The sequence below is a fragment of the Heliangelus exortis genome, chromosome 16 (genome assembly GCF_036169615.1).
Source record: "Heliangelus exortis chromosome 16, bHelExo1.hap1, whole genome shotgun sequence".
Lineage (NCBI taxonomy): Eukaryota > Metazoa > Chordata > Aves > Apodiformes > Trochilidae > Heliangelus > Heliangelus exortis.
The window spans coordinates 8,814,090-8,841,405 of record NC_092437.1 but is presented as its reverse complement, the minus strand read 5'-3'; the positions used below and the strand labels follow the sequence as shown (position 1 = coordinate 8,841,405).

General features: G+C 38.1%; 1 protein-coding gene across 4 annotated transcripts in view; it reads right to left on the bottom strand.

The window, feature by feature from the left end:
- RIPOR3 (RIPOR family member 3) overlaps positions 1 to 27,316 on the bottom strand; it is a 50,927-nt gene that overhangs the window by 13,830 nt on the left and 9,781 nt on the right. For 3 of the 4 annotated variants that reach the window (XM_071759608.1, XM_071759609.1, XM_071759606.1), the window contains exons 2-11: positions 15,685 to 15,813; positions 11,635 to 11,781; positions 8,241 to 8,319; positions 7,492 to 7,515; positions 7,308 to 7,361; positions 6,417 to 6,566; positions 5,840 to 5,903; positions 5,418 to 5,461; positions 4,675 to 4,800; positions 2,604 to 2,749 (exon numbers count right to left, since the gene is read on the bottom strand). In XM_071759608.1, coding sequence (XP_071615709.1) covers positions 2,604 to 2,749; positions 4,675 to 4,800; positions 5,418 to 5,461; positions 5,840 to 5,903; positions 6,417 to 6,566; positions 7,308 to 7,361; positions 7,492 to 7,515; positions 8,241 to 8,319; positions 11,635 to 11,781; positions 15,685 to 15,785 — 935 coding nt within the window. In that variant the 5' untranslated portion in view covers positions 15,786 to 15,813. Of the gene's footprint in view, positions 1 to 2,603; positions 2,750 to 4,674; positions 4,801 to 5,417; positions 5,462 to 5,839; positions 5,904 to 6,416; positions 6,567 to 7,307; positions 7,362 to 7,491; positions 7,516 to 8,240; positions 8,320 to 11,634; positions 11,782 to 15,684; positions 15,814 to 27,316 lie in introns of those variants that run through there. The other variant, XM_071759610.1, reaches the window with a different exon arrangement.

Sequence of the window (27,316 nt, the reverse complement as noted above, 5' to 3'; positions counted from 1 at the left end):
TTTAAATGTTTTGTTTTGTTTGTTTGTTTTAGAAAATTTAGTGACAAATACAATTTGCTTTGGAGATTTAGGCTGTTATCTGAGAAACAATGCAATATCCCAGAATAGGAAGGGGATTTCCTGATACAGCCCCCATGGACGAACAATTTATGTGCATAATTATGTATACAAGGTATTGACAGTGAGGAAAGGCAAGAAAGTAGATCCATCAAAATTAAACTAAGTGAATCTATCTATTAGATGCCATTTGTGTGGGTTAACAAGAAGTAGAAGTGATCTCTTCCAGACTTCACTACAAATACACCATCTACACAGACTGTATAACCACTTCAATTAAAAATGTATGACTCCTTCACTGCACAAATGTAGCTTCTTAAGGTGCTAGGCTTGAAGTCATAGAGAAAGAGGACTTCCCTTCTAAGAAAAAGCATCTCTGCAAGCAGAGGGTTCTGCCTGCAATCTTTCTGCTCCAAAAACATTGATAGAGCTTTGGATCATCTGAAATTCAGATTAAAGCAAATGCAACTTTTGGTAGTATGTGCTTGATGCAGAGTGAGAGGTGACAAAGGCATCAGACTTTGCTGAGAACAGAACCTACACATCCCCTTTTTCTTTCCCCACTACTATGTAGTGCAACTTGCACCATTCCCACTCCACACCAATTTTCAATAACTCTCCCATGAATGCCTCTGCTTTCAGAGTCAAATGGGACTACACACATCCCTTGGCATAAGTAAGCAGATTTTCATAGGGAATATAATGCAAGATCACAGCTCATTTATGGAATGAGGCCTTGGTACCCAACTCATGGTTCAGATTCTCAGATAAGAAACACAGGTCTCAAAAAATCTGAGAGCAGCAGCAGCACCTCACCAAAACAAAACATATACTCATGCCCATTGTTAGATCTCAGGAGGAAAAAGTGTCCTAAACAACAGGTGTGGGCCAAATACTGCTGTGAGTTTATTTCTCATTGACTTAGAGTGATGTGGTTTTGAAAATAATGTTCAGGTGCTGTTGCTAAGACTCTTGTTTCAGCCCAATCACTTGTACAAATCAACAGTAAAACTTAAGAACCATACACAAAAGACATTTGGAAAATGATATGTTGATCAATAAAGCTATTCTTTCCCCAACCCCAGAGATTCAATCTGAAAATTCTTTATCAACACTTGAGCAGGAATTGCAACAGAAAAAAATTGTGGCATTTGTCCTGTTGCTTGAAAGACTGTGACAAGATTTAAGTCAAATAATGCTTCCAAAGGTAATTAAAAGTAGAAAGAGGGTATTAAGACCTGAAAAATTAAGTCTGATTGTAAAATACTTTTGACTACTTTACCCTAAGGGCAGGGAAGCCTCTCTTACTGAAAAATCTGTTCAGCTGTTGGTCACTTTTGACTGACCACAGATTCAACACCTATAAGATTTTTTTATTTTTGAGTAATTTTTAAGAAAAAAATAAACCAGCAGGGCCAGAAGAGTTGTATGAGGCCGAGTTGTAGGTAAGTCTGGCCTGCAAGTCATAGCTCCTTGTTCTTTCTAATCTAAACATGGTTCCTTTTCTTTTTTTTCCTGGAAAGCACCTAAATACACAAGTCATCCCAAAGTGGCCTTTCAAGAAGGCTCTGACTGTGAAAGGGATCTCACATGTCTCTACCATGTTGGGCTGGGAATAACTGAGGAGTAAATACTGAAGTAAGACACATAAAAAAAGTACATGTGAAGAGTGTCTATTGTTTAATATCAGGCACTTCACTAAACTAGATTTAACCCCAGACAGCAGTAATTGGAAACAGGTTAAAAAGTTTTGGGTTTTTGTAGACAAGGCTCTCAGTATGGACTGACAGTCTCATAATGCCAAGATGACCTCAAAAATTTCCAGTGCAGAATCCACAATGTGAGAACATTTTTAATAAAATCAGTGATTAAAAAAAAAAAAAAATCAACTTACAAATTTTAATTATAAAACAGTTTTTAAAAAAATCATACCACCATGAAAATGCTCAGCTATTTTAAAAGTGCATCTGTTACCAAGCTTCCCTGTAGTGCACAGATCTTAGATCAATAACTAATCACAGTGCAAACATGAAGGTGCTAAGCCTTTGGAAAAGCTTCATTTTTAACAAATTGTGGTCTTGTAACAGTAACAGTCCTGCAAATTTCAACTGGGTATTTTTGCACTGTGCCTAGAAGCTATTTTCAGTTTCATTTCATCACCTTTAGGATCATTGTTTATGCTTTACAGTGGTACATGCATTGGTTCAGAATCCTAATTCTGAAGAGTAGCAAGCTCAGTAAAAGCCTACTGGTCAGTTCATGTGGGTAGCCATGGCACTGGTAGCATCAACAGAAAGAAATGAAGGGTCATAGAAACAGCTTCTGTCCCTTCCCCTCTCCCCTTCCTGAGGACTGGTCCTACAGAGTCAGAAATCAAGCCCAGTGGTTGGGGTTGCTGTCAGGAAGCACATGGTTGATACCTATCCTGCACCTGCTCTGTAAACAGAAAGAGGACTGTGATGTTGAATGCTACTGACATACTCAGGAGCCTTGAATTTATTTCAAACATTTAGCTCCAGCTTTTTTCCCTTTGAAGCTGTACTTACTTCCAGAGGACCTCCAGCTGTAGCTTGATGGTGCCCAGCTCAGTTATATCCACAATGATGGCCTGAGGTTTGGCTGTAAAGAAGTTGATGCTGTCACATGTCACGACACCAACCAGAATAGTGGCCAGACCTCGCAGCTCTGTCACCTGCAGGGACAGATGAACATATCCATTTCCATCTTACCAGGCAATCCTGAGTCACATGCATGGAAAGAACATCATCCCAGGCTCACATCTCCTCTGAGGTCCACAATAAACTTAGAACCTTGATACTCAGTTTGGGGATCCTAAACTTTTTGCGAGCCAATATATCCACAAGAAACATGTTAAGAAACATTAGTCTGAAATTTGGAAATTTTGTTGCTATGGTATACATATAAGTTTATAAGTAGTTGCCACTTATACTACAGAGTTTAGCTTGTCTATATATTAGAACAACACTGTCATAAAAATACCTATTACAAGAGTATTTCAGCTCTCAGTTGACTAAGGAATCTAGAAGCACAACACCCTGCACCCACTGTGATGTTTCTAACTGCCCTGAGCTCAGACGTCAACCAAAATCAGAACTTAAAAGTATCAGTTCTTTTCTCTAGCTCTGCAGGTAGCTCTCAATTTGTTATCAATGCAGTTACAGGCCTGTTTTGATTTTTTTTTCTGGGCTGGCACTTTGCTTCTTCAGCTACTTTAAAAAAAAAACCCAAAAAACAAAAAACCCCAAAAATCCAAAACCAAAACCAATCTAATAAAATTGTTCTAGAAGCACATAAAGCACCAGAATCGGCACAGAATTTTGGCACAAGTGCCTGAAGTCCACTTCAGGAATTAGTTACATGCCTACATTTCCTTTAAGAGCTAGCAAAGGTTTTGTTGCTAGGCTCCTCTTGGAACACTCTTTGGCACGTCTCAGTTTTTTAAAAAAAAATTTAAGCTTGCTCTGTATTTGTTCTGGGTGAAGATTATCAAGTACAAAGCAGAAAGACCAGGAGAGTGTGGAGAACATTAGTCAGTAAACTTTCATAATTCAGATAAAAGGAGTAAAGCCATCACTGTCATACAAAGTAATGGAAGTTTTTACAACTATTATAGGGAAACAGGGATCATAATTAGCCTCTCACCTGATCTTCATTGTGCAGTGGCAGCAAAAAACCACATTATAAGCACATTTCCAAAGGCTGTGCTGGCAAGATGCCAAAGAGTCTCTCCTATGTAACCCAGTTTTTGCTGCCAGATAGGAGGGGAACATTGCAATGGCTGCTTTAACACAGCTGCCAAACTTGAAACCCTGCACTGGCACAGTTTCCTCGTAGAATAGAATCCAGCAGAGTCTTCAATCTCAGCTCCTTTTAGGCTGACAGGAGTCACACTGCAGAGTCCAGCTCAGGAAAGCTGCCAGACTACAGTGGAAATGCTGTCTAAGGATTAACTCCACCTGCTAGGTATGTGCCAAAACCAATGCCAGCAACAGCTGCACAAGGGCCTGTGAAAACTACAAGCTTCCCCCAAGGGGTACCTACAATATTTCATCTACTTATCACAGGCCACCAACACTAGTCCCTTACTGTAAAAGAATGACTGACTCCCAGTCACTTAAAAAAAGTATCAGGACTCTAAATAAAGTACACAGGGTTTGTACCAGCATATAAATGTCATTGATTCTTTGCAGATAGGGAGCATTTCTGGAGTGAAACATGACAAAAGAATCTGCAATATGTTTTCCATTTACCTATTTCTCTTTTTCAATAGAGAACAGCACTCCAGGTACTTAATATTCCTCATGGGTGATAAAAAGATGTGTATGTATATATTATTTTTGTCTTCACATCTAAACTTCACCCTAGAAAATTCCCAAGATTGATCTAGGACTTTTTTTTTTTTTTTAAATAAAAAAAACCAAACAACCGAGCTAAAAAGGGCAAACAAAAGTAGTGTCTGTTCAGTAAGCAGAACATTGATAAACTGCCATTTTACATAGCTAGGAAAAGAAAACTACTTAAGAATTTTGACAAATGCTTTGTAGCCTAACAGGTAATTTAACCCACTGATTCCAATCGAACCATTATACACCACACCTTGATTTCAAACTTTTCATGAAGATTTGGTATAAATATCTTTTCTTCCTCATCCCATGTTTGGCTGTCATCAGTTTCAATTTTGCCTTTTAACCTCCATTTTTGGCGCCCCAGTCGGACAAACACCTAGAAAACCAGAAGAAAAAAGGATATTGGGTCAGTGTCCAGTCCAGTACCACAGGGGAAATACTGTTTCTTTGATCACTACACATTTAGGAACTTGGACAAAGCTAGAAGATTGCAGGCAGGAGTTCTGGTTGCAGGTTTTAACACCTTAACTCATTGTCAAATGACACTTCCCACCCATCCTAGAAGAGCTGCACAATTACACTGTGTAGTGCTACTGAATTACAAGGCACAGTGGAATTCCCTTGGAATGAAGGAGAACAACCCAATAAGATACTAATATGCACTCAAATCATGCCAAGGGCAATCTTCCAAGAAACAGGCAGCAACTGTTGCTTGATTCCAGAGCAACTTTAAAGACAAAGACCTGACAGGTAGGTTTTGATAGATAATCACTGCCTTCTTTTAAACCCTCCTATAACCCTTGAACCACATCTTTCCCTCTTCAGTCTCAAAGGACAGAGTAACAAGTGTGCCAAAACACACAGTGAAAGGTTTTATCATACTCTGTTTACACCTCCCATTCTACATTTTCACCGGCAAACTACATTCTACATTCTCTACTGAAAACTTAGAGGAGGAAAATAAAGGACAAAATTCATTTTTGTATACTGTACCTCATACTGGTCTCCCGGGCAGAGACGTGCAAAGCCAACCAACCCTGAAAAGAGAAGGAAAACTCCTAATAGTTGTAGAGTTTTACAACTTACTCCAAAGCCTCAGCTTGCAATAAAGTCACTATTTAGCTATCTTGCTCAGCTCTGTGCAGAAGGTAAGCCACTAGCTCAAAACACTTTTAGAAGGACAAACTATAATTGAGCTGAGGAAAGAAAGCTTCTCAGCTTTTGTACTCAAATATCAACTACCATTGCAGATCTGCTTCACAGACTGAAGCACACAGAAGTTTGCCAAAATTCTGATCCAGAAAGCCAACAGAAGTAACTGGCACTGAAGAAATGGACTCTCAGTGGATCAGATTGCTACACAAGAAACCCAAAACCAAGTGATAAATCCTTAAGGAAACAAGAAAGGAACATACCTTTCATCTTCAAGTGAAATTCTCCCAAATGGACTTCCAATGCCCCTTCTATAATGCACATGTCCTAGAGGAAAGACCAAAAAGTCACTATGAAAAGCAGTGCAGAGTAGACACCTTCCCAGACATGCCATTTTCTCATGCCAATCTCATCTTTAATGCTGATCCACAGAGGAGTAGAACTGCTTGAGGAGTTTACTGTCAGTTACCTTCCACTGTTTGTCCTGTACAAGTAGCATTGCTTATTCATCAGTCAATTTTCATCCCACTCCTTTCAGTGGAAGTCATAATGGACTTTGGTATTAAAGCAGAAATTCAAAGGATTTTTTATTTGCTTTCATGAATGCATGAAGCCAACTTGAGTAGGGGCAAAACAAGGGCACAGAATTCAAAGGCTTTGCCCATAAGGTATTTCTCTCACAAGCTTCCCTTCACATTATGTACCTGTGTTTCATTCACATAACAAGTTTTTAACTCTCACCATTAAAAAAAAAAAAAAAAAAAAAGCTGGCAGCAAGTCCTGGTACATTTTTTGCTAAGAAAAAACAGGTCTTCATTACATATGTGTATTATTTCCTACCTCTGTGCACTCCTGGAAGTTCTTGTAAAGCTCCACTAGGCTTTCTCTGGAGGCTTTTGTGGAAGGAGACAAGGAAAAGGCATGTTTCATATTAGTGGCCCCATCTCGTAGCCTGCACTGGATACAGTAAGCTTCATAGAGTTCTTCTACCTTTAAGAATTGGGTGGTGAGGAAAGAATGAACAAGAATTATTCCAACATAGTTTTAACAAGTTTTAAAAATGAACATCAGCAGTCTTTCCTGGCAAAAAATCCAGTCAAATCCCATCATCATGGTACTGCAGAATGCTGCAATTCCTGCACTTTACAGACTGATTAGAGTGCAACAGTTTGTAGACATTTCTGAAGAAAAGCATGGGATGTTGAGGAAAAAGAAAGAAAAAGTCACTCTACTATTATCAGGGAAGACAAGGAGTAAACACTTTTTTCCGAAGAAAATTACTTGAGGAGGAGAAAACTGATTCCCTCAATAGAGATTGAAACACCTACATGTTTAGCTGTGTCAGAGGAGAGATTTGATTCCTCTGGAAGCAGCTGGCAGACAGCAGACATGCACTCTACAGAACTGCCCCTTTGGCCTCTTGAGGAAAGCAGAGGGGAGACATGGAAGTCTTCCCACAGCAGCATTTTCTGAATACACTGGCAGAGTAAACAAACTGGTTTCACAGGCAAACTCAGGTTGGGTTGCACCCAACATTCAGCCTGAATAGACCCATTCAAGAAAATAAATAAATAAAAATCTCCTCCTTCTGTAAAAAGAGTGGCTACAGTTTTCACAAAGTACCCAGCATTATTCCCTTGCAGACGAATTATAATTGAAGTATTTTTTATTTAGATAGTTTGCTTATGTAGCAATGTAAGCTTTACTCATACAAGAGATAAAGCTCCTTACCTTGCTTATGTGAAACTCCAGTTTTCTGATATATCTCTCCACAGAGCGGATTTGCTTTTGAAGAGAGTAAAGAGAGAGAAGGACTTCAGAAATTACTTTCTAAACATGCCTTCAAGTAACACAGTAGACACCCCATCAGTTCTTCTCTATTTGCAACACTTCATCTTATCCTCACAAGACTTACCTTATCCAGGTCATAGTAGAAAGCCTGAAAAAGAAATAGGACAGGCTGAGCAAGACATATTAACAATACTTTCATATTTACTGCAAGATTCACTATACAAATCTTAAGCCACACAAAATTAAAACACATACAAGGAGATAGCCCAACATTTTTAGAACTAGTTTCATTTTCTGTGCATGATAGGTTGGTTTGTTTTCACAGATGCTTGAAATGAGACAGTAAGAGTCTCACCACCAGCTATAATAAGGACTTGGATGTTGGTCATGTTACACGGGAGTTCCCAATATATTTTTTATTAATCTAGCTAATATTTCCCAAATGAAAGGCAAAGCTGGATCTAACAGTTGTCTTTTCATTAGCACCATGGCTGAAGGTACTTCTAGGGAGCTGTAAACATGACAGAATCTATTTACTAGGACACATTCACCAGGTATGGGAAACAAAACTTGATCTTTACTGCTATACACTGTCTGTATAAACAGGTATGAATCACTCACAAGGAGATACCATCCCAGTAAAGAACCATGATCTAAAGAACACTGCTGAATCCTGAAAATGAGAAATCCCAAATGTAATTCTCACATTGAGACCAAATTTGGTTGTTGAATTCCTGACCATGATGCCTTGCTGAATCTCACCTCAGTGCTTTAACTGGAAAAGCCCTGGGAGTCCCAGACATGAGAAAGCATCTACTTTTGTGACTTTAATAAATAAAGTCCTTTAAGTATTTAGCATTAGAAGTATCTTACCAATCTGGAGTTCCTTTTTGTATCTTTGTGTCGACCAGAGAGATAATCCAATTCAGCCTGATGTGCTTCCAAGTATTCACTGGAGAAGAAAAAAGATCCAGTGTTACATTCTTCTGGTGCATTAATTATAGCACAACCTCAATGAATTTTTCACCAGAATATTACAAAGCAATTTCCTTCTTTGGAAGGCTTCTCTTGTTTTACTCTCTAGAGATGTGAATGGCTGTATAGAGGGATATGGGCCAATAGATGAGAAAGGGTGGGTACCCTAGACAAGTATTTGTTCTAAATGCAAAGTCACTGCCAGAGGAGGACCTGTACACAGTGTGTGCCACCAGATGGTCACTGTTACCTCACGTTTAAAGATGCTGTACACTAGGAATCCTCCTATGTCCTTTTTGCTTCTCAAGATGTGGAATGATGTGTGATTCAAGAAGGCCACCACTACTGAAAAATGTATATACATGTACACATGCACACACAGCAATCAAGGATTCACTATTTCTTGTTTCCCTTTATCTAAAACAGAATATTCAAGTAAAAGATAGGCTTTATTCTGGAAACGTGGGGCAAAACAAAGGACAGTAGAGCTGGAAGTACTACTTAAGGCAAGAGAAAAGGAGGGATGTAGGAGAACAGCAAGTTCTAAAACACATAACTCAGCTCACAGATCTCCTTTACAGATTTCTCTAACCATTCCTGTTTGGCCTTCTGAAACCTTTTCTGTAAGGTAGAGGATGAGTTCATTTGTTGAGCCTCTTCTTACCGAGAAATAAGAATTCATCTACCAGTAAAGTGTTCATTGCACCAGCATACACAGGCACTACAAAACCAAGCTCATAGAAGTACTCCACATGTAAGGCAGGGCACATGCCATTCAGTGTTTTAGCAAACAGAGCTGAATACCACCTTTTAGTATGCCAGATGATTTCTTAATGTAACCATTACTTTTTCCAGAATGGGAACTATTTTGCAAGGTGTGAAGCACACGGTGCCAACTGGCTTTTATGGAGTTGCTTGCATGCAAGGGTTGTCCCTTAGGAGTTCCCACAGGGCCTTAACTATTTCTGCTGAGACCATCTTCTTCCAACTTTGCATTTAATACAGGGCAGACTTAGGTAACTTTTTCCTTTTATGCTTAACAGGGAACAAGAGTAACCTGGTAAATGCTACATTATAAGCCACAGTCTCTGAGCAGTGAAAATAACTTTATTTTAGACAGCTGAACTTCTTCACATTTGCTTTGATGCATTTAATTTTCTTACTGTTACAAAACCCCAAGACACCCAGTGGCTCCAGCATTCAGTTGTCTGTGCTCTGTATTTGCCTATTAACAGCTCAGTGCAGAAGTAGACAAAGCTGGTGGCAGAACAGGGTTCACCTTCCTTTTAGAAAATCTTCATCACTTTTAGATTTAAGCATGTTAGAACTGCCAGCTTGGCTGGAATGGTACCCAGATGGTTAACAGAATAAAGAGTTATTGGAATGGTACCCAGATGGTTAGCAGAAGAAAGAGTTATTTGCTGCAGCTATAAAGAAACAGGCACGTAAAACATGCTCTGTACTAAAAATTCAAGCCACTCCAGCACTAAGTGGACTTAGTCTGCATCTACTTAAAATTTGGACATTGCATTGCTATTTGATACAGTTGTTTTCTGTAGGTTACTTTAGTCAATTAGTTAGCTACTCAGTTTTGGCAGGAGTCTGATCATATGGCGTTCCCTGCAGAACTGGGAACAAATTCTGATCCACTTTATGGTTTCTCCTCCCTAAGTGCTGATAAATTCTATACTCTGCAAAAACATTTGGTTTCATGATTTGTTTTAAACCTAAATCCACTAATAAGACATTGACTGATATTTTTAGAGCTTTATAGTCTTCTGTTGGAATAAAAATGTGACACATTTGCATTTACAATGTATTATTCCAGTGCATTTTATGTTCTTTGCTTAAGAAAACAAACTAATATTAGAATTAATACAGTAGCAAAATCCTAAGGATAGCAGCAACATACATGAAGGAACTGTTAATAAGATGGCAGCAGAAAGAGCTACAGGGGCTACCTATCCAATGAAAAATATTTTACCTTCCAATTGTAGCTTCAGGGTGTAATTGAAATCACTGTCTGTAATGATTTAAGATTAATTTTTGTATAAAAATATTTGAGGATTCAATTAAAGGTTGATCAGTTTCAGTCACTGATAGAGTGTTTCAGCACTCACCACCATTTCCTTTCTGGTCTATAATACCAAGAGAGCAAGCTCCTCCCTGGTTTTTTTGACATTTCAGCTCTGAATAGTATCAGTGGTTCTGTGAGGTAACTGACAGCTTCCCCAAAGCTAGAATAACCTAAATTCAGATTGCCAGCTCATCCTTTGATCTCTGTTATGTCTGCTGCATACAGACCACATCTGCCAGACCCTGACAATGGACAGAATTGGTCTTTAGCCTGTTCACTCAAGTCTGCACTGATGTAACACTGAGGGAGCAGTCAGCCATAATAAAGACTCCAAAATAATGCTACATTTAAAGCAGGATAATATTATTTGCATTGCCATAAGAAGATGGAATTATTTAACATTTCTGTTTCATCACATCAAGTCAGCTGTTTTCTGGTGGATCTGCTTAGAGCTTTCCTTTACAAGCCACGTGGAGATTAAAGACTTAAACTTGAGTTTAGTTTTAAGAAAAAAATAAAAATAAAAATGAAACAACCAAAAAAAAAAAAAAAAAAAGCCCAACCAAAAGAAGTACCAAACAAAAAACAAACATAAAAACAAACAAAGCCCCAAACGACAAAAAAATCCCAACAACAACAAAAAAACCTCTTTATTTTAAGTGTTCTCTAATTATCATAGAGAGAGAATGGAAATGGTTTGTGAACCAGCCTTCCCACTGTGTCCTTTCAGGGCACACCCTCATTTTCAAATGTGGTTCTAAATCAGCTTTTTGAGTCAAAGCAAATTCCACACAGCTCCTTATACAGAAACTTTCTGACAATCACCCCCCTAGTCTGGCTTTCCCATCCCTATCCAAGCCTCCCCTTGATCTACAGACTTCCTGCTTGCCACTCTGCATGCTCTGGAAGGTTTTCCTTCCTCAAGAGAGCTCAGTTGCTCCTCAAGAGATGAAGAATCTCCCCATAGAGCTCTTATTTGTCACTGACTTTTTAGAGAAGTGTAGCAAACTAGGAACAAAGAAAAACAGCAGAGCACTTTATTTGCAAGCAGACTGTCTGATAGTTAATGAAACTTGTTTTGCAAGGCCCCAAGCCAGCATCTGGGAAAGTCACTAAATATGTTTAGAGATGCCAGATGGAGACAGAGAACAGTGCTACACAGACCTAAGCAGTATGACTAGGTAAGGCAATTTACAATATTTAAAAAGTCCTTACTTAAGTCCTTTCTTCAAAGCTTCAAAAATTTTCTTCACCTGCAGTGGCTTTGGGTCCCAGATGACTGCTCCCTTCTGCAGGGAATTATAAGCCTTGGAGGATTTCAGTGACATTCTTGATCTCACTGAGCTTCTGCTGAGAGACTTCCTGTAGAAATAGAAAAGAAAATATGGGAAAAATGCAAAACCCATCACCTCAGAGAAGAGAGATGCCTAACCCATAAAGCTTCTCAGCTCCAAATTAAATGTCCAGTACCATATATATTTATGTGAAAGAACAAAGTTCTTCAGAACAGCAATAATACTTTGGCAGATAACAAGAGAAAGTTAAGACCCAGCCCTAAATACCTAGTGTATAAAAGCTGCAAGTATTTTTTGTGACTTCAACAATAATAAATTCAACAAGAAACAACTCCTACTCTAAGTTTGATGCAGGCTCTCAGAAGCCTAGTGGTTCTCTTTTCAAATAAAGAAAAATTGTGCATGTCCCCATTTCTTTGGGAAGGATGGGGGGAAAGGGATAGCACTGAGCAAGAAAAAGAGAAGCTAATTTTTATAAGAGGTTAATAACAAGTTAATGTTCATACTGCAAGCAATTATCTTAACAGACATGCATGGTGGTTAGCTAAGGCCCTGTTTCTCTGTGAACATCCCCACCAGTTGTTGGGGTCAACAACAAAACCAGTGAAGTCAGCCATGCTGCAGGACAAGACATTCCCATTTCAACTGAGAAAGCTAACATAGAAAGCCTTTAAAAATAACCATTTCTTTGTCTGCCTTCACTATCCATTTAAGTGTTGGCTTAATGCCCTACCAGGTTTTAGAAAAGCAAGCTACTGAGTCCAGATTGCACACAAGTTATAATTATCAAGGTGTTTTTTTCAGTGCCTAACACCTCTCTTACTTAATTTTTAAAGCAACTACAAAAACAAGAACCTTTTACAGTGGATATTTCATGCTAACCTAAAGAGTTAGAACACCTCTAACCATTAGTTATGTATATCTACACCATTTAAACTAGAAAATGAGCTCTCTGCAAATGGCTCTTTCACACTGTCAGATTCCTGCTTGGCTTTTCCTACCTCTGTCTCTGCACTCCTCTAAGTCTTAGCTATTTTTACATAGCTTTGTTAATGCTCTCTGTAAGTGAAGCCTCTAAAATATCAATACCTAAAGAAGTTTTCCATTCTGCTAAGCCAAGCCAACTGATTGCTCTCAAAGAGGCTTTTCCCTTTCTCTAAGACCTCTGTCCTAAATTCAGCTCACCTGGAGAAATAATGAACTTCCACAGGCTTAATACTTAGTCACTGGTTGTTTTAAGTTCTAGGCATGTGACTGAAGGCATAAGGAGATTATTGAGCTTGATTAAACCCTAGGCCCAGCACACCTGAAAGCTGTCACCAGCCCTGTTATAGAAACCTTTGAGTAACTACTACAGCTATCCTGGGGCTAAATTTCCACTTCATTCCATCTTTTAATATATAATCTGAAAAAAATCTGGTAAAATAAGGTGTTGACAAACTTTATTGTATATTTAATTTCCTCATCTTCAATTATTATCTTAGTTTTTTATGATGGCTTGATGTAAAGTATTAATTAAACAAATCATTTGGAGCTCAGGTTACATATAACAAGGAACATAACTGTTAAATTAGAAACTTAAATGAACATTGTCTTCTCTCTTAAGATAATGAATCGTTGATTATTCCATGTAAAGTGGGAGGGTTTCAGCAAGAATAGCACTAGAAGGGACAGTTTAGCCACTCACAGCAGCAGTTGGAAGAGTCTCCTAGAAGGATCATCACTCCTAATTCTTTCATGCAAAGAAGGATATAGCATCTAGTTCAATCCTCTAGAAGAGTACTCTAATTACCAAGATACCATATGGAAGATATAAGATAATTCTACTTTTTGAAATTAAAAACTCCAAGTTAAACTGGGGTTTTGTTTATTTTTGGAAAGGAAAGGCCTCTGACATTTACCTTCAGAGTTTTGGACTGCAAATCCTAAATTCAGGAAATCATTTCCTTTCAGTTAAAGCATAGCATTAAACACTGCTAACAGGATGGGATTTAATACTCACTGTTTTACCCAGTATCTCCTACTGACTGATGTAACCTTAGTGCATTGACTCTAAGAATGTCATTTTCATACATAGCAAAGTTAAGTGGCTGACATGGGCCTTTAGGGACAGTAGCTAAAAGCTAAATGCTATGTTGCTGCTTTCCCTTGTGAACTTAATGATTTAAGTATCATATTTCTCACTTTACAGATAACACTAATACTATTCACTTCCTGTGGAGATTATTGTGAGGAAAAATGAAATAGTGTGTCTGACTGAGTCTTAAAAGGAAGCTGCTGAAGAAATGCAAAAGTATATTTAGCATCTGCTTAAGAATCTCCATGTGGACCTGATTTGTGTGTCATCCTTTGGATGGACCTTGCACAGGGCCCCTGCAATCTCCTGCTGTGTTTTGCAACAGTGCCTGAGGGAAAGATAAGTTAGGAAAGGGTGGTTAAAAAATTTCTTCACTATGCTGAGGAAAGCTCTTGGGTGTTCACTGGGCTGTGACTGAGTGTCTAGTACCCAGATTTTCCTTATTGTGGTGATTCCTGAACAAAACTGTCTGTCTAAACACTTAAATAATGAAAAGCAAAATTGTAAAAAAAATGCATAAAGAGAGGCATTTGGTTAGAAAATCTTTGCATCTAGAAGTAACAGAATAATCTTAAGGGATATACAAAAACTTCTGTTTGGGGCACTATTACCCTGCTGGACTGTGCCTTTGCTGGAGAAACAGCTGATCAACACTTTTCCTGATAGATCCTTTTCCTGCTAGAAGTCCCACTATGTACTTGAGCTCTGGTCTGTTTATTTAATTTATTGACAGTGTATTTCTCAAGATCTTAGTGACTGGTGTGATTTTAGATGTCTGATCTTTCCTAGGACTCATATTATTTTTCAGCTTCCATAACAAATTATTTATTCAAACGCCCAGACTTCTTGATTACCTCACAATCACACTGGAATTTCATTTTTGCTCATATTTTACTACCCTGGGTTTAACTTAAAGGTTAATTCAGTCATTTGGTTCTTTGAAAATATATTTTATTACATGAGTCAGGTATTATACTGGTAGAGAACAGTATTTTTTTGAGTACAACACTTCTAGAGGCAAACTTTCCGATACTTATGATACTGCTAAATGAAACACTTTATTATTATTCTAACATACATTGGCAGTCAGAGATTATATTAACTTTCCACATCATATCTTCTAAATGTATTCATCAGGCTAGACAGAGATCACTACATTCAGAAAAAGAACAAGAGCACTTAAAGGCTGCACAGTTATCTACATAAAGCAACAGTACACAACAATTTGTGATAAGCAAGAAGGGAAAAAATTGCAGGATGGTTTAGCAGTCACAGGGCTTGACTGAAGACTGAAAGACTGGACTGCAACCTTGGCTACTATAGACCTGTTACAGTTAGAAGTCAATTTGCAGTGGCCTTCTTGGTCTGTTTATATTCCTTCCTTCCTCTCATTTGTGGCATTGCCAGAAAGCAGCCCTTCCTCTCACATAATGCTGCTCTGCTTCAGTAACTCCAGAACTGAGCTGAGTTTAGTAATGCATTTTGCCATTAATTCATTCAATCACTGTTTGATTCACCATTAACATCACCATCTTTTTAAAGATCCATGATATTTAAATAACTACAGAGAAAGTTTAAGTCAGAAAACATGTTACTACCAGGCTGCTAGCAGAAAGGGTTGCAGGGCTTCATTTTTCTAGAAGAAATAAACACTATTATCAGTCTGATACATAACCTCTAAAATCCAGGCATCTCTAAGGTACATTGTATATAGCAAAAAGATAGTATGGTGTGAAGTATAGCTGTTTATCAGTGAACCTTGATGACAACAGTAAAAAACAAGAAAAAAACAAGGAGCAACTTCTACACATTGATGCCACAGGTTAAAAAAAACCCCATTCACAGTACCTAATGCCTGTTGCCCAAGCAACCAGGTGCTTTTCTGTTACTTACGCTAATTTTCTGCTTTGCAAAGTGCTGAATCCAGTGAAGGAACAACTCCTGCTGATACCACCCCCATCACCAGGAGAGACAAATGTGAGTTTAACTGACATGATTGCCAGTCAGCAAGTCTATGGGTTTCTGGAAAAAAAAAAAAAAAAAGGAAAACAGATGAGTCAAAACCTTCTTGGGCAGTTCAGTCTTAGACCTGGGCTGCTGCAAGTGTTGAGCTGCATGAAAGTGGAAAGTCAGAACAACAAGCAGTAGATTAAATAGAAAAAAAAGAGACTTGTCTGCTATACACATTTCCTCTATTGCCAATCCACAATGCAATTAATAAGGGACTGAATAGTCTAAAATGAAGTCTCCCATGCCCACTTCAATTTCTAATTGATTTTACAAACTCACTATGTAAAAACCAGAATAGCCTCAATTCACAGGCTACATTTCTGATTTTTAAAAAAGCCTGTAATTGTCCCACTGCTCAAGGAGTTCACAGTATATTTCCAAATTAGAATGGATGCCAGAACTGTACTTAAGCTCCAGACTTAGTCAAGTCCAAAAAGCAGTTCCTTGCATCTGTGCAGAGCCATGCTGAAGTCAATGGTAGAACTGGCTGAGTGTGGTACTTAAGCCCAAGGCAGAAAGAAATCTGGTTTCAACAGTAAAATTCAGGTTCATGCTCCTCCTCTGGCAGGATTCTCTTGGATTCATCTCTTCTGTTTTCCATCAGTCACTCTTTTGCTTTCTGGAGAACTGTGTTCTCTGCCATATGTCTATAGAATCCAAGTTACAATATAAGTAACAGACATATCCTTCAAAGCAGCTGTAGAAAATCACCCAGACAATTCATATACAGAAAAATTCTCTTCCTTTCCTCCTCAAGATGGTGTAATGTAAACATCACAACTGAGTAAAAATGAGTAGAACAAAAAGCTGGACTATCTATTTCTAGAAAGAAAGAAGTACAAACTCCAGTAAAGAGCTCTAGATGGAGATGCTTTATGTAGAAGTTTGTCTTATGTTACAGAATGTGCTCTGAGTAACAGTGAGCTCTTAATCTATAGGAGTAGATACTGGAAAGAAACACCTGCACTGAACTGGTATGCCTGACATTATCCAACCAACATGGCTACAGTTAGTCAGACAAGCCCAGAAAAGTCAGGATAAGACTCTTCTTGCTCTGCCACTAACTTGGAGAGCAACCTAACTCAATGCTCTTGAAGACTGCATATAAAGAACTGAATGGTTGAACTACACTGAGATTTGAGTGTTTTGCTAATTCTGGGATAGTCTGCAAGTATGGGGATTCATTATCTACCACAGCAGTAACTAAAGTTATGGATTTGCACAAGCAGAGATCCTGCAGTGATACCTGACTATCTCATTAAAAGCTGCTCAGTTTGTTCTCTGGGCAGAGGTCTTAAGACTCCCATTTCTATGCCTGTTCTACAGGCTGTGCCAAACTCATGGATACATCTATGAAAAACAGGCAAAATATTTTATAACAAGATGTGAAAATTATGAAGTTGAGCTAAACCTGCTTTGCAAGATACCTGGTTCATCAGTGGAGGTGTTGGGCATGGCAAGATATTTTGTAACAAAATGCATCAACGTCCAGATGACTCCATGCCTCCAGTAGTATCAACAGATATCTGTTACGTGGAAATAATTCAGGTGCATCTTAATCACCTTTTAATCAAAGTGTGCACCAAATATGTTCTCTTGCTTTTAAAGGATGCCTCCTGAGCACCCTTAATCAGAGATTGTACTTGGATCATAACACAGCTGGTTTCAAAATATTTTCCATTCTTCTCTCTAGTTTTCAGATGCTTGTTAGTCTGTGAACAGTCACCCTATCAAAAGGATCATTAGACTGAAAAAAAAAAAAATCCCATGCAACTTACTGAAAAATGTAATTGCATAACAAGCTGTTAGAGGAAGAAATAAAAGGAATAGCCTCATGGTTATTGACCACATACCTCAAGGCTAAGCCAGATTCCCATGATCTATTCTACAGCTCTCTAACCTGGGAAAGTTAGTTCATGAGTAAAAGAGAGGGAGAAAGCAAAGGAAAAGCTTCTCTAATTTTAAAGAACTCCTAAACCCTCCATACCATGAGATTGGAAGCCTTCAAATCATATAGATATGATACAAACAAAAAAGGCAGACCCTTGACAGAGAACAGAAAGTAGAAAACGATGAGAAGACTCCTGAAGTTAAAAACTGTGTTACTGAACTATAGCTGCGAAGAATTAAGCTGGAAATTTACAGACCCCCAGAACTCGGTGAAAGAAATAAATTGCTTAAATTGACTAGACTTGATTCTGTTGCCATGTGTTTTTATAAACCAAAAGTAATCCTGAACTTCAACAGAATACACTGTTGCAAATTAGTGGAAGTGAAAGATGAATTGGACCTCACTTGTGCATAGCTATAAGCATTTAAAAGTTCTCATGGGTTGCTTGTTTTTTTGAACTGCACAAAGCTCAGTCCTCAAGGCCACTGACCCTGTCATGTTCTGCTGTAATGCTCAGCTACATTCAAAAGCAATTCACAAGCACATTTTCAGAGTTCCCTCTTACAAGAACGAAGAGAATCTAAATAATGTTAGGAAAGCACCATTAAAGGGGTTATCTTTCTTACTTTGAAATAATGTGGGCAAAGTCAAATAGTTGGTACACAACTGCAGATACACTTTTTACAGCAACCTAAAAATCCCACAGCTCATTTCACACTTCTGACTAGAAGACCATAAGTACGATGTCAAGACAACATTTTATTTATAAGAAAGGTTCATAAATGTAGTTGTTTAAACAGAGGGTTTTGCTAGCCAGAGTGTCTGTGTAAAAGTGCTGAGCTACATTATAATCACCCCTGAGAAAAAGCAGCTGGACACATCTCAGATTCAACTCTCCCTTCAGGCTAGAAATAAATCAGATAAGGACCCCCGACAAAGCTGAGTTCAAATCTGTCTTCCAACCTGTAACCTCTGCTGTGCAGGCCAATGTCTCCAAATCTCATAAATTCAGGGATTATACCTGGGGGAGCAGAAGTACTTCCTCATTTTTAATCTTCCCCCTCAAAAAGCACAGGATGTGAACACAGTAGCTGGCTAAGGGCTGGCGGACACAGAGTGCAGAAAGATCAGGGCCAAACTAAAGGAGTCTATTGCCAGGGGCAATAAAACACCGAGCTACCAGGAAACAGCAAAGGGTCTTGAAGAAGCTTTATAATGCCCTTGAGCCTTAAACCAACCACCAAACTACCAGGTACTGATCTATTTCAAAATTTTAATATGTGCAGCTTTTTAATATTGAGATTTCAGCTCTCAGAAATACATCTTTAACATAAATCAAGAGAGTATTTTTTGTATTGTTTTCAAATTAAAGAAATATGGTTGGTTTTCTGTATCTTAACGATGGGCAAATGATTTGCCACAAGACTATTGGCATTTAACCTTCAGTGTTACCAAGTATCCAGGCGTTTAAGCCCAAACATTTGATCTTCTACACAGCAGTGAGTACATTCAAACTGCAAATTTGGCTTCTTCTCTGTTAGTATTAGGATATTCCTCAAGCCAAATGACCTTGATCCTCTACAAACAAAAAGCTGGTGTCTGTTTGTGTTTATGGCTAAACTTTTCCAGCCCTAGTCACATATTTAATTGTTTCTGGGCACAATGGTTTCAACAATTTTATGAGGAAAATATGACTCACTGACTTCTTGCTAAATATTTCTGCATGTGATTTTTACTTTAAATTAGCATGCCTATTTTTCTTTTAATATCTCCAAGAGGTTCACTTGAGCTTGGTGAACTATTACTAGAGTAAGGTATTTGTGTTTCCTTAACATTGATGGTGTTCCAGTTGTGAATGACCAGACTTGTGTTCCCATCAGCTACCTGTGGACACACACGTGGAGCTGAGAGCCCCAGCAACAAGTGGCTGCAGATCTCAGTATGTCAGTACCTGCTGTTCTCTCACTTCAGTGAGCAGTGGCTGCTGAAAAAAATAAAAGCCAGTTTGAAATCAAGAAAATCATTAGTCACTATAGAAAGCAGATACAATGCCTGAACACAAACCATTAAATTTCAATCACTTCACTATCTTAGGATCATGCTTGTGCTTCTGGCTACATTATGCAATCACAACAATTTCTCTTAACATTGCTTTCTCCTTACATTTTTTTAATAGGTTGTCAATGATTTTATGCATAATTTTATTTTAAATATTAAATTAGCTTTCCTTGGAATGACAATAAGCCATTCTATCTTCTTGTGAGTCAATTCAATTTTGTTATCACAACATAATCCTTTTCAGAGTACCAGATGTGCTCACCATTTTATTGGAGGAACTTCAGCCTTGACTCTAAAAGATGTGGCTTATATTTGTGCCTATAAGGAACATCCTCTCAGCAAGCAGATTGCTCCATAGATTTTATTGGAGGTTTGCCATCTAGAATCTGTATCTTTTTAAAGCATAGTTTTACAGAATTCACTTCAACTCCACAACAGCCAAACAAATTTGCCAGTAAAATATATATCAGTTCTATACCTACTCTACTTGAAATTCAGTTTTCACTGTACATAACCAAAATCAGGGACTTCTGAGACATTATCTGGGCTTATACCAGAAATTATCTGAGATTCCAACTAAACATCTGCTGTGTCCAAAAAACGTCTGTGTCCAAAACCATTTGCTGTGTTTCATCATAGGTGCTGGTACTCATTTCACTTCCCTGAACTTATTATAAATTCCACCACAATAATTGGTTTGCTGCTACCTGTGTTAGGGTTTTAACTGACAGACATATATATTGCAAACATTTAATAGGCAAAAAGACAAAACTAATACATGAGAAAATATCTAGCATAAGTCAAATTTAAGATTGATTTTGCAAACTGGGCTACATTTGTCTACCACCACATTGATGAAATCACAATTACTTTGCTTCCTCTCATTTATTTCAAGACTCAAAAACAATGGAATTAACTAGCACTTCTGGTGCTTATGATGGGTGGTATCCATTTCAAAACACTTGTGGCAGACAATGGCAATTGAGTTTTTCATGACACTGACTTAAAAAAAAAAGAAGACTGCCACAATGTGCTATGATCTGTCAGATTTTTTAACCAAAGTCTTAGAGCTGATCTGGGCCTGAACCGCTGATGTTTTTACGATTTAGATGTGCCCTGGAAAAGGCTGGAAATTTCTAGACCAGGACACTTACTTTGCAGTGTCAGACATTGAAAGAATTCAGACCATTACAATTAATGAAACTCCTGAGATGTGATAAGATCATGACTCAGCCTTAATTACTCTCAAGGTAGGTGTAATGCAAGCTGACTGCACACAGCACGCAGTGACCGTCTTCTCTGCAGCGCTGAGTCCGCTGGGAAAACAGACACTGTATTTAATCTTTGCTCCTCAGCATTCTTTAGAAAACCCATTGACCTCAGTAGTCATTTCTACTCTGCTAGATAAACATTCCAAATTTATTATTAAAGCCCCTTAGCTTTTAAGCATTTGTGTTCAATTGTTAGATAAACATTCTATTTATATTGTTATTGGCAGAATTAAGAAAAATTTCTCCGGTTATTTTTCTGGAGATGAAAAGTAATTTGAATAGAAAATATCCTTGATGCTACATCTCAATATAGCTATTTTAACACAGCCTTACACTCAGATAGGATCCTTTCTTCAGATTCATATTTTCTGTGGAAAACATTCACAGCAGTATCTGAAAAGATTTTTTATAATTCACTGTAACACAGGAATTCTGACTTGTGTCTATCAGCTACCCCTGGGGTCTCACACCAACACAAATAACCTCTAACTAATCCACTGCACAGACAGGAGAAGAGCCAGAGCAATTATAGGTATGGGAAATGTGTGGTTTAGATTTTGTTTTTATAGGGTAAGACAGATTTGTGAAAACTGAAGCAATGCTGACAAACAGCTGTCTGTGATGACCTTTTGGAAATTTTCACCTTGCTGCTCTTCTCATCCATCTCTGATGCACTAAGAGGTAAATTTTGTTTTTCCCTTGCACTTTTCTTGCTCTCCCATCTCACCCCTACTCATTCCTTTCTTCCCTTGGTTCCTATAATGGGAATAAAACAATGTAGACAGCTGAGCTTGTTCAGCCTCCTTTGCAGAAAAATGCAATCCATGCAGGAAACCATCCTCTACCAAAAAGATAAGTTTAGCCATAGTGCTGTAAAGTCCCCTGGATATAGCTGTACAGAGCCCCAAACAATCATTTTTCTGCTCTGGTACACCAGATATTTCTGCTGTCTTAAGATGAAGCAATGTGACCTCTTACATAGTAATTTTGCTACAAGTGGAAGATTTTGCTTCTCTATAAACCCACACGTGTTCCACAGAACTTTTTGAACTAAACCTGTTCAACTCAGATTATTAGATGGCCCCTTTACTTTGCACCAAACTTATAGCTGTCGGGTTGTATTTCAAAATCTGAGATTATTCATGACTATAAACCCGGTCTTAAAAGTAATTTAGGTTCTTAGGTGTCAGTAAAATTAATGTTTATATAACTCACATAGTTTAGAAAGGTGTGGCTTAATTTTGGTAGTTTTGAACATTTGACATAGGTAGATTCAGCTCTTAAATATATATTTAAATTCTACGTATCTGACATACTTTCCTCCTAGCCATATTCAAGCCATAAAAATAAAATCAGATAAACGACTTTGATCCAAGTTATAGCTTTAGTCATTAGGCCCTGCTACAGCTTTATGCCAGCTTCTGGAAATGAAGTTCTGGAGTCTGGGTTTTCAATGCAGCAATACATTTAAATATCACAAGCAGTTCCCTCAGACAACTTCTCCTGTGCTGGTGGTAGCGTTTCTGATGTAACCATCTCTAGGGTAGTTCTTTGAACACAGAACTCAACTTTCCAGTCCAAGATGACCCGTTTTTCAAGCCTGCAATTCAAAATGTTACTGTATTCTAATTAGATTTCATCTAAGCATACAGATCTAAGTTCTATTCTCGGTGACACTGGTGCACATCCAGAAGGCATTAATCAGTCATTTATTCCAAATTTCCAGTAGAATCCTAGCAGCAAACATTGGCCAGGACTTAGTTAATGGCCTGGAAACTATGTTTCAAAACATAACTTTGAGGTCAATTTTGTACCTCCCTCTAGCGGCAGCAGATACCAAACAAATGAAGCACAAAGGAGACCTTGTCATGGCTCACACCCTGATACATTCTGCCCATTTCTTTTACGGAAATTGGTTACTGGGACTCAAAGTTGGCTGTAAATCCCACTGGAACGTTTTGGTAATTTAATACTTAAGGAATCAGTGATTGCTTATAACCAAAGCCTCTGTTTATTCCCTTTGCCAGTGTGAGGAACACTCATGGAGCCACGTGTAGCTTCCCCATGCCTGCCTAGACCATACCTCCCCCAGTTGTTGTGAGTGCTTTTGCGTTGAGTTTTGCTTTCCTCTTCAGGGAAAGGCACAGAACAATTCACCCATTATCAGCTGATTTATGAGCACGGGGTTTGCTGCTCGCTCCTCTGGTTTCAATTTCAAACTTGATGACAAACTTGCAAGCCTGAATCAGAGATTCAGGAATGTGGCAGGCTCCACATGCTAGCCTGACTTGCAGCTTTTTCAGCTTTGGCAGAATTTGAGTCTGCAGCTAGTTACATTACAATGAATACTTAAAAACAAATTCCTAACAAGAGAAGAAGCAGATGGTGCTGAGAGAGAGCAATTTACAAGTGATGAACAGGCTCTTCCATTTCTAACAAAGGAAAATTTGCCTAGCAGCAAGGCACATCCTACCAGTTCTGCCCCTGAGAGGTTTCTCCTTCCTAATTAGGAACCTCAAGAAACATTCTTCTGTAACACATATCTCATTCTCCTTTTTTCCTCAGTGTACACCTGGATGCATGTTGGACTATCATGTATAATCATGTCTCCGTCCATTGCCTAATGCAGAAGCCTTCTGAAAACCTATCTCCAGGTCAGTTATGAAATACAGAAGGTGCTTTACATCAGCCTTAGGGTTGTGGAAAGTCCCAGGTCTGAGTTTCATTAGAAACCACTGTGATGGAGAGATGTGTGTTCTGATTATTACACTGAAAAGATGACAAGCTTCCAGTCACAGTGAAATTTGATGTTCACAGTATGCTGGATGTGTTTTCATCTCTTCAAATACTGAAGTCTGTGAATCACAGTGTATCAGTGTCCTGGGGCATGTTTCTGAACTGGGAAAAACTGTCATTTAGCTGTCTGATCAAGAAAATTGTCCCTTTATTAAGAATTAAACCATTAAGTCAACTTCCTACAGCAGCCATGCTTTATTCCCATAAATGTTACCAAAACAATCTTGTGCCACAGAAATAATGAAGTTGCTAAGTTATGATCGGTACCCCAAAAAACACTGGAAAAAGAGGAAAACTATGCAAAATATCATATAAGAGGGCAAGAGGAAAGAGAGTTTATGTTTCAAACCAAAGTACTTTCTTTGATGCTGAGGAGGCATAGACTTTTTTCCAATGTCAGTGTTTCTGTTATTGATTAGTGAATCTCTGTACCTATATTAAGATAATGAGAAAAGGTGCATTTTTTTGAAAGAGTTATCAAAATCAAGACAGTTGGGAATGTCTCTGAATGGCCAGTTAACAGCCAAAGCATCATTTGGTGTGTTTGAACATTTTATCTAGGCTGAATTTACTCAGTATCTTCTAACAGGCTTGAACTCATCATGATTTCTAAAAACTAGGCTAGCTGTCATAGCAATCCTAACACTATGTTGTGTACTAAGGTTCCCTTTCTGTAGAAACAAACATGTAAACTTTACTTGTGGGAAAAAACAAGAACCTTTGTATATTTGTGGATATATTTATTTCCCCTTCCTTTCTTACCAGTACCTAATACATATGCTCTGACATTCATGGCCCACATTTTTCACACTGTTATTCTCTGGTTTTATTTGGTTTAGGTTTGTTTTTAATGAGGTGAACTTTGCACGGTTCTAGCTCCTATAAAATCTGTGTCTTCAATGGCCAGATTTAGTGATTTTCATACGGAAAAAAAACAAGCCTATATACTAAGCACACAGCTGTACTTGGAAACATATGTTTTATCCCCTTTAAAATGAACTAATGAGGACAGGAATATGGAACCGATAGGTCAGGAAAAATTCTGTCAGAATTTTGAATATGGAATTATGGTAAGAGTACAGAAATGACTGGTGCTTCCACGTAAGGGGAGGGGAGAAGGATGATAAATCTGCACTCCTACACTAACATGAAGGCATTTCCCCTTTGCAGTCCTGTTCATCCCAATGTCAGTTTTATCCACTCAGCTCACACAAGTATCCCATAGAGTGTGGTCCAGATTCTCAGTTTATATGAATTGCCATAACTCTATTCAAATTGATTTATTTACAGAAATAAAGGATCTTGCTTTGTCTCTTCTGTATCTAGGTGAGAAAGGGCTCTAATAGCTTCTTTCAAGACTTCTGTAAAACAAAGTAGACCAATTATTAAGGAGCAGATGACATGAAAACAGTGACTTCTGACTAAATATGAACAGTTTTTAAACTAACTTTGCCCATCAGTGTGTTCTTAAGATATAAAGTGCCTTCTGTTGCTAGCTCATAAATAGATGAGGTTTTCAGGACCATCACTTCTCTGCCCAGTCTAACTCACATCAAAGTCACTGGGAGCTCTGCCATATCTTCAGAGAAAGGATGAACAAGACCCTTGAGGTAATGATTTGGCATTCACGCTGGAAAAATGCATTAGTGATTGACTTTCTATCAAATAGCTGCATCAGATTTTCCCTCTGGTTCCTAGCTTAAGCTTCATTTTAAAATTATTCTTGATTTGTCTGTATATGCTCTCCATCAGTTTGCTCCCTTGCAGTACAGAGTGGGTCCCTTCACTAAGCCACAGCAGCAAAAAAGAAACTTCTGGTGTATAAGACTTTGTAGAAGTCATCACATGTAGAGGAAACTGGGTTTAGTGGGGCCCTAGTTCCCCTGAGGACTCCTTAATATAAATTATTAACAATAAAAATAAACATCGGCTAGCTTGAACTTCTCTTCATTCTCTCAGCTTATTTTTGTGACAGAATTAGCTAAATAAAGCCCACTTGAAAGAAAGCTTAATTGCAAACTATCCAAACAAAAAGAAATACAACTAATTGGTTCTTAAATATTAAACATTCAAGAAGAGATGGCTTTGGAAAGAGCTGAAAGACTAATGTATGCTGGGATACATATGGTGAAGCGAGCAGTGAAGTGCCAAGCAGTTTAAACTGGACTACATTTCCTTTTAAACTGAACAGTCAAGTTCTGTCAGTCTGGTTCTGCCTAGAAGACAGCTTTCAATTATTTCAAACCTCAAAAGAATCATAAAGATGCTCTTTCAAAAATCTTTAAATCAGAAGGGTCAAACTACAACCATCATTACTCTATGGAGTGCTCCTGAAACCTATTACACTCTAAGAAATACAGCTTAGCAAAGACTTCTGTTTCAAGTGTTTTTTCTAAAGCAGTGGAGAGCTCACACAAACAGTTCTGACAACAGAACTCTAAAGGACAGTGGTGATGCCTTCCACAGAGTAACTGATTGCAGATCTGCCTTGGCTTTTATAAACTTCCTTTCTTCAGTCCTGGTTTTTTTTTCTTTTTTTTTTTTTTTTTTTTTTTTTTTTTTTTGTTACTGCTACTGAATTCAAGTACTTCACAGTGAGCGAATAGAAAGAATCTGTCTGGGCATATGAAAACTCCCACTTAAAATTCATTAAAACAGTTCTACACTTATTTCTTAAAACAGAACTATTTCTAGAAAGACTAGAAAATTATGTCTGAAATTTGTAAGCAAAAAAAAAAATTTCTACATTATAAAAGATTAAAAAGTAGAAAACTTATAACCAAAATCATGAAGTAAAAATAATTAACAAATTTAATTAATGACAGAAGATTTTTCTTTGGAGGACCACTGTGGCATAAAATCACACTAGTAATAAGCCATGGAAAGTGCATGTTCAGCCACATGTTTACTTTCTCACTTATCAACAGCTGACACTAACAAGACTTCTGCCAGAGATAATAAATTCCTGGAAATGTCAGGCTCTTCTACATCACCCAGCCCAAATACAAGAGACCTGCTCACTGGCAGAAAGATGCAGACATAACTGGAAGTGCTAAGTAGAAGCTGCTCAGCAGCAGGATCAGTTGAGATCAAACCACTGAGGCTGAAACCTGATCTAATTTTAAGGTCCCTTGAAATGTTATGAATTTCATCAACAAGCATGACAAGACTCACTCATGAAAATGCATTTCAGTTTTGTGCACAAAAAAATCCATCAGCTCTGTCTCAAATTCCTTCAAAGACTGCACAGCCAGTTGTTTGCTCTCTGAGGACTCAAAGCTTTTACTGCAAGTAGCAGTCACATCTGCTTAGTGCTTCATATTTTTCAGCATCACATGGAGTTTTTCTTAAGCCCTGGAGTAGTTTACTTAGCATCTATGTGTAAGTACAACGACAAAACTCCAATAGAAGAGATAACAAAGATCTTATGTTTGTTTCTACCTCTCTCCACAAAAGACCCAGGCAGTCCTGGCAATAGGAGTATTCTAATAGGAGTATT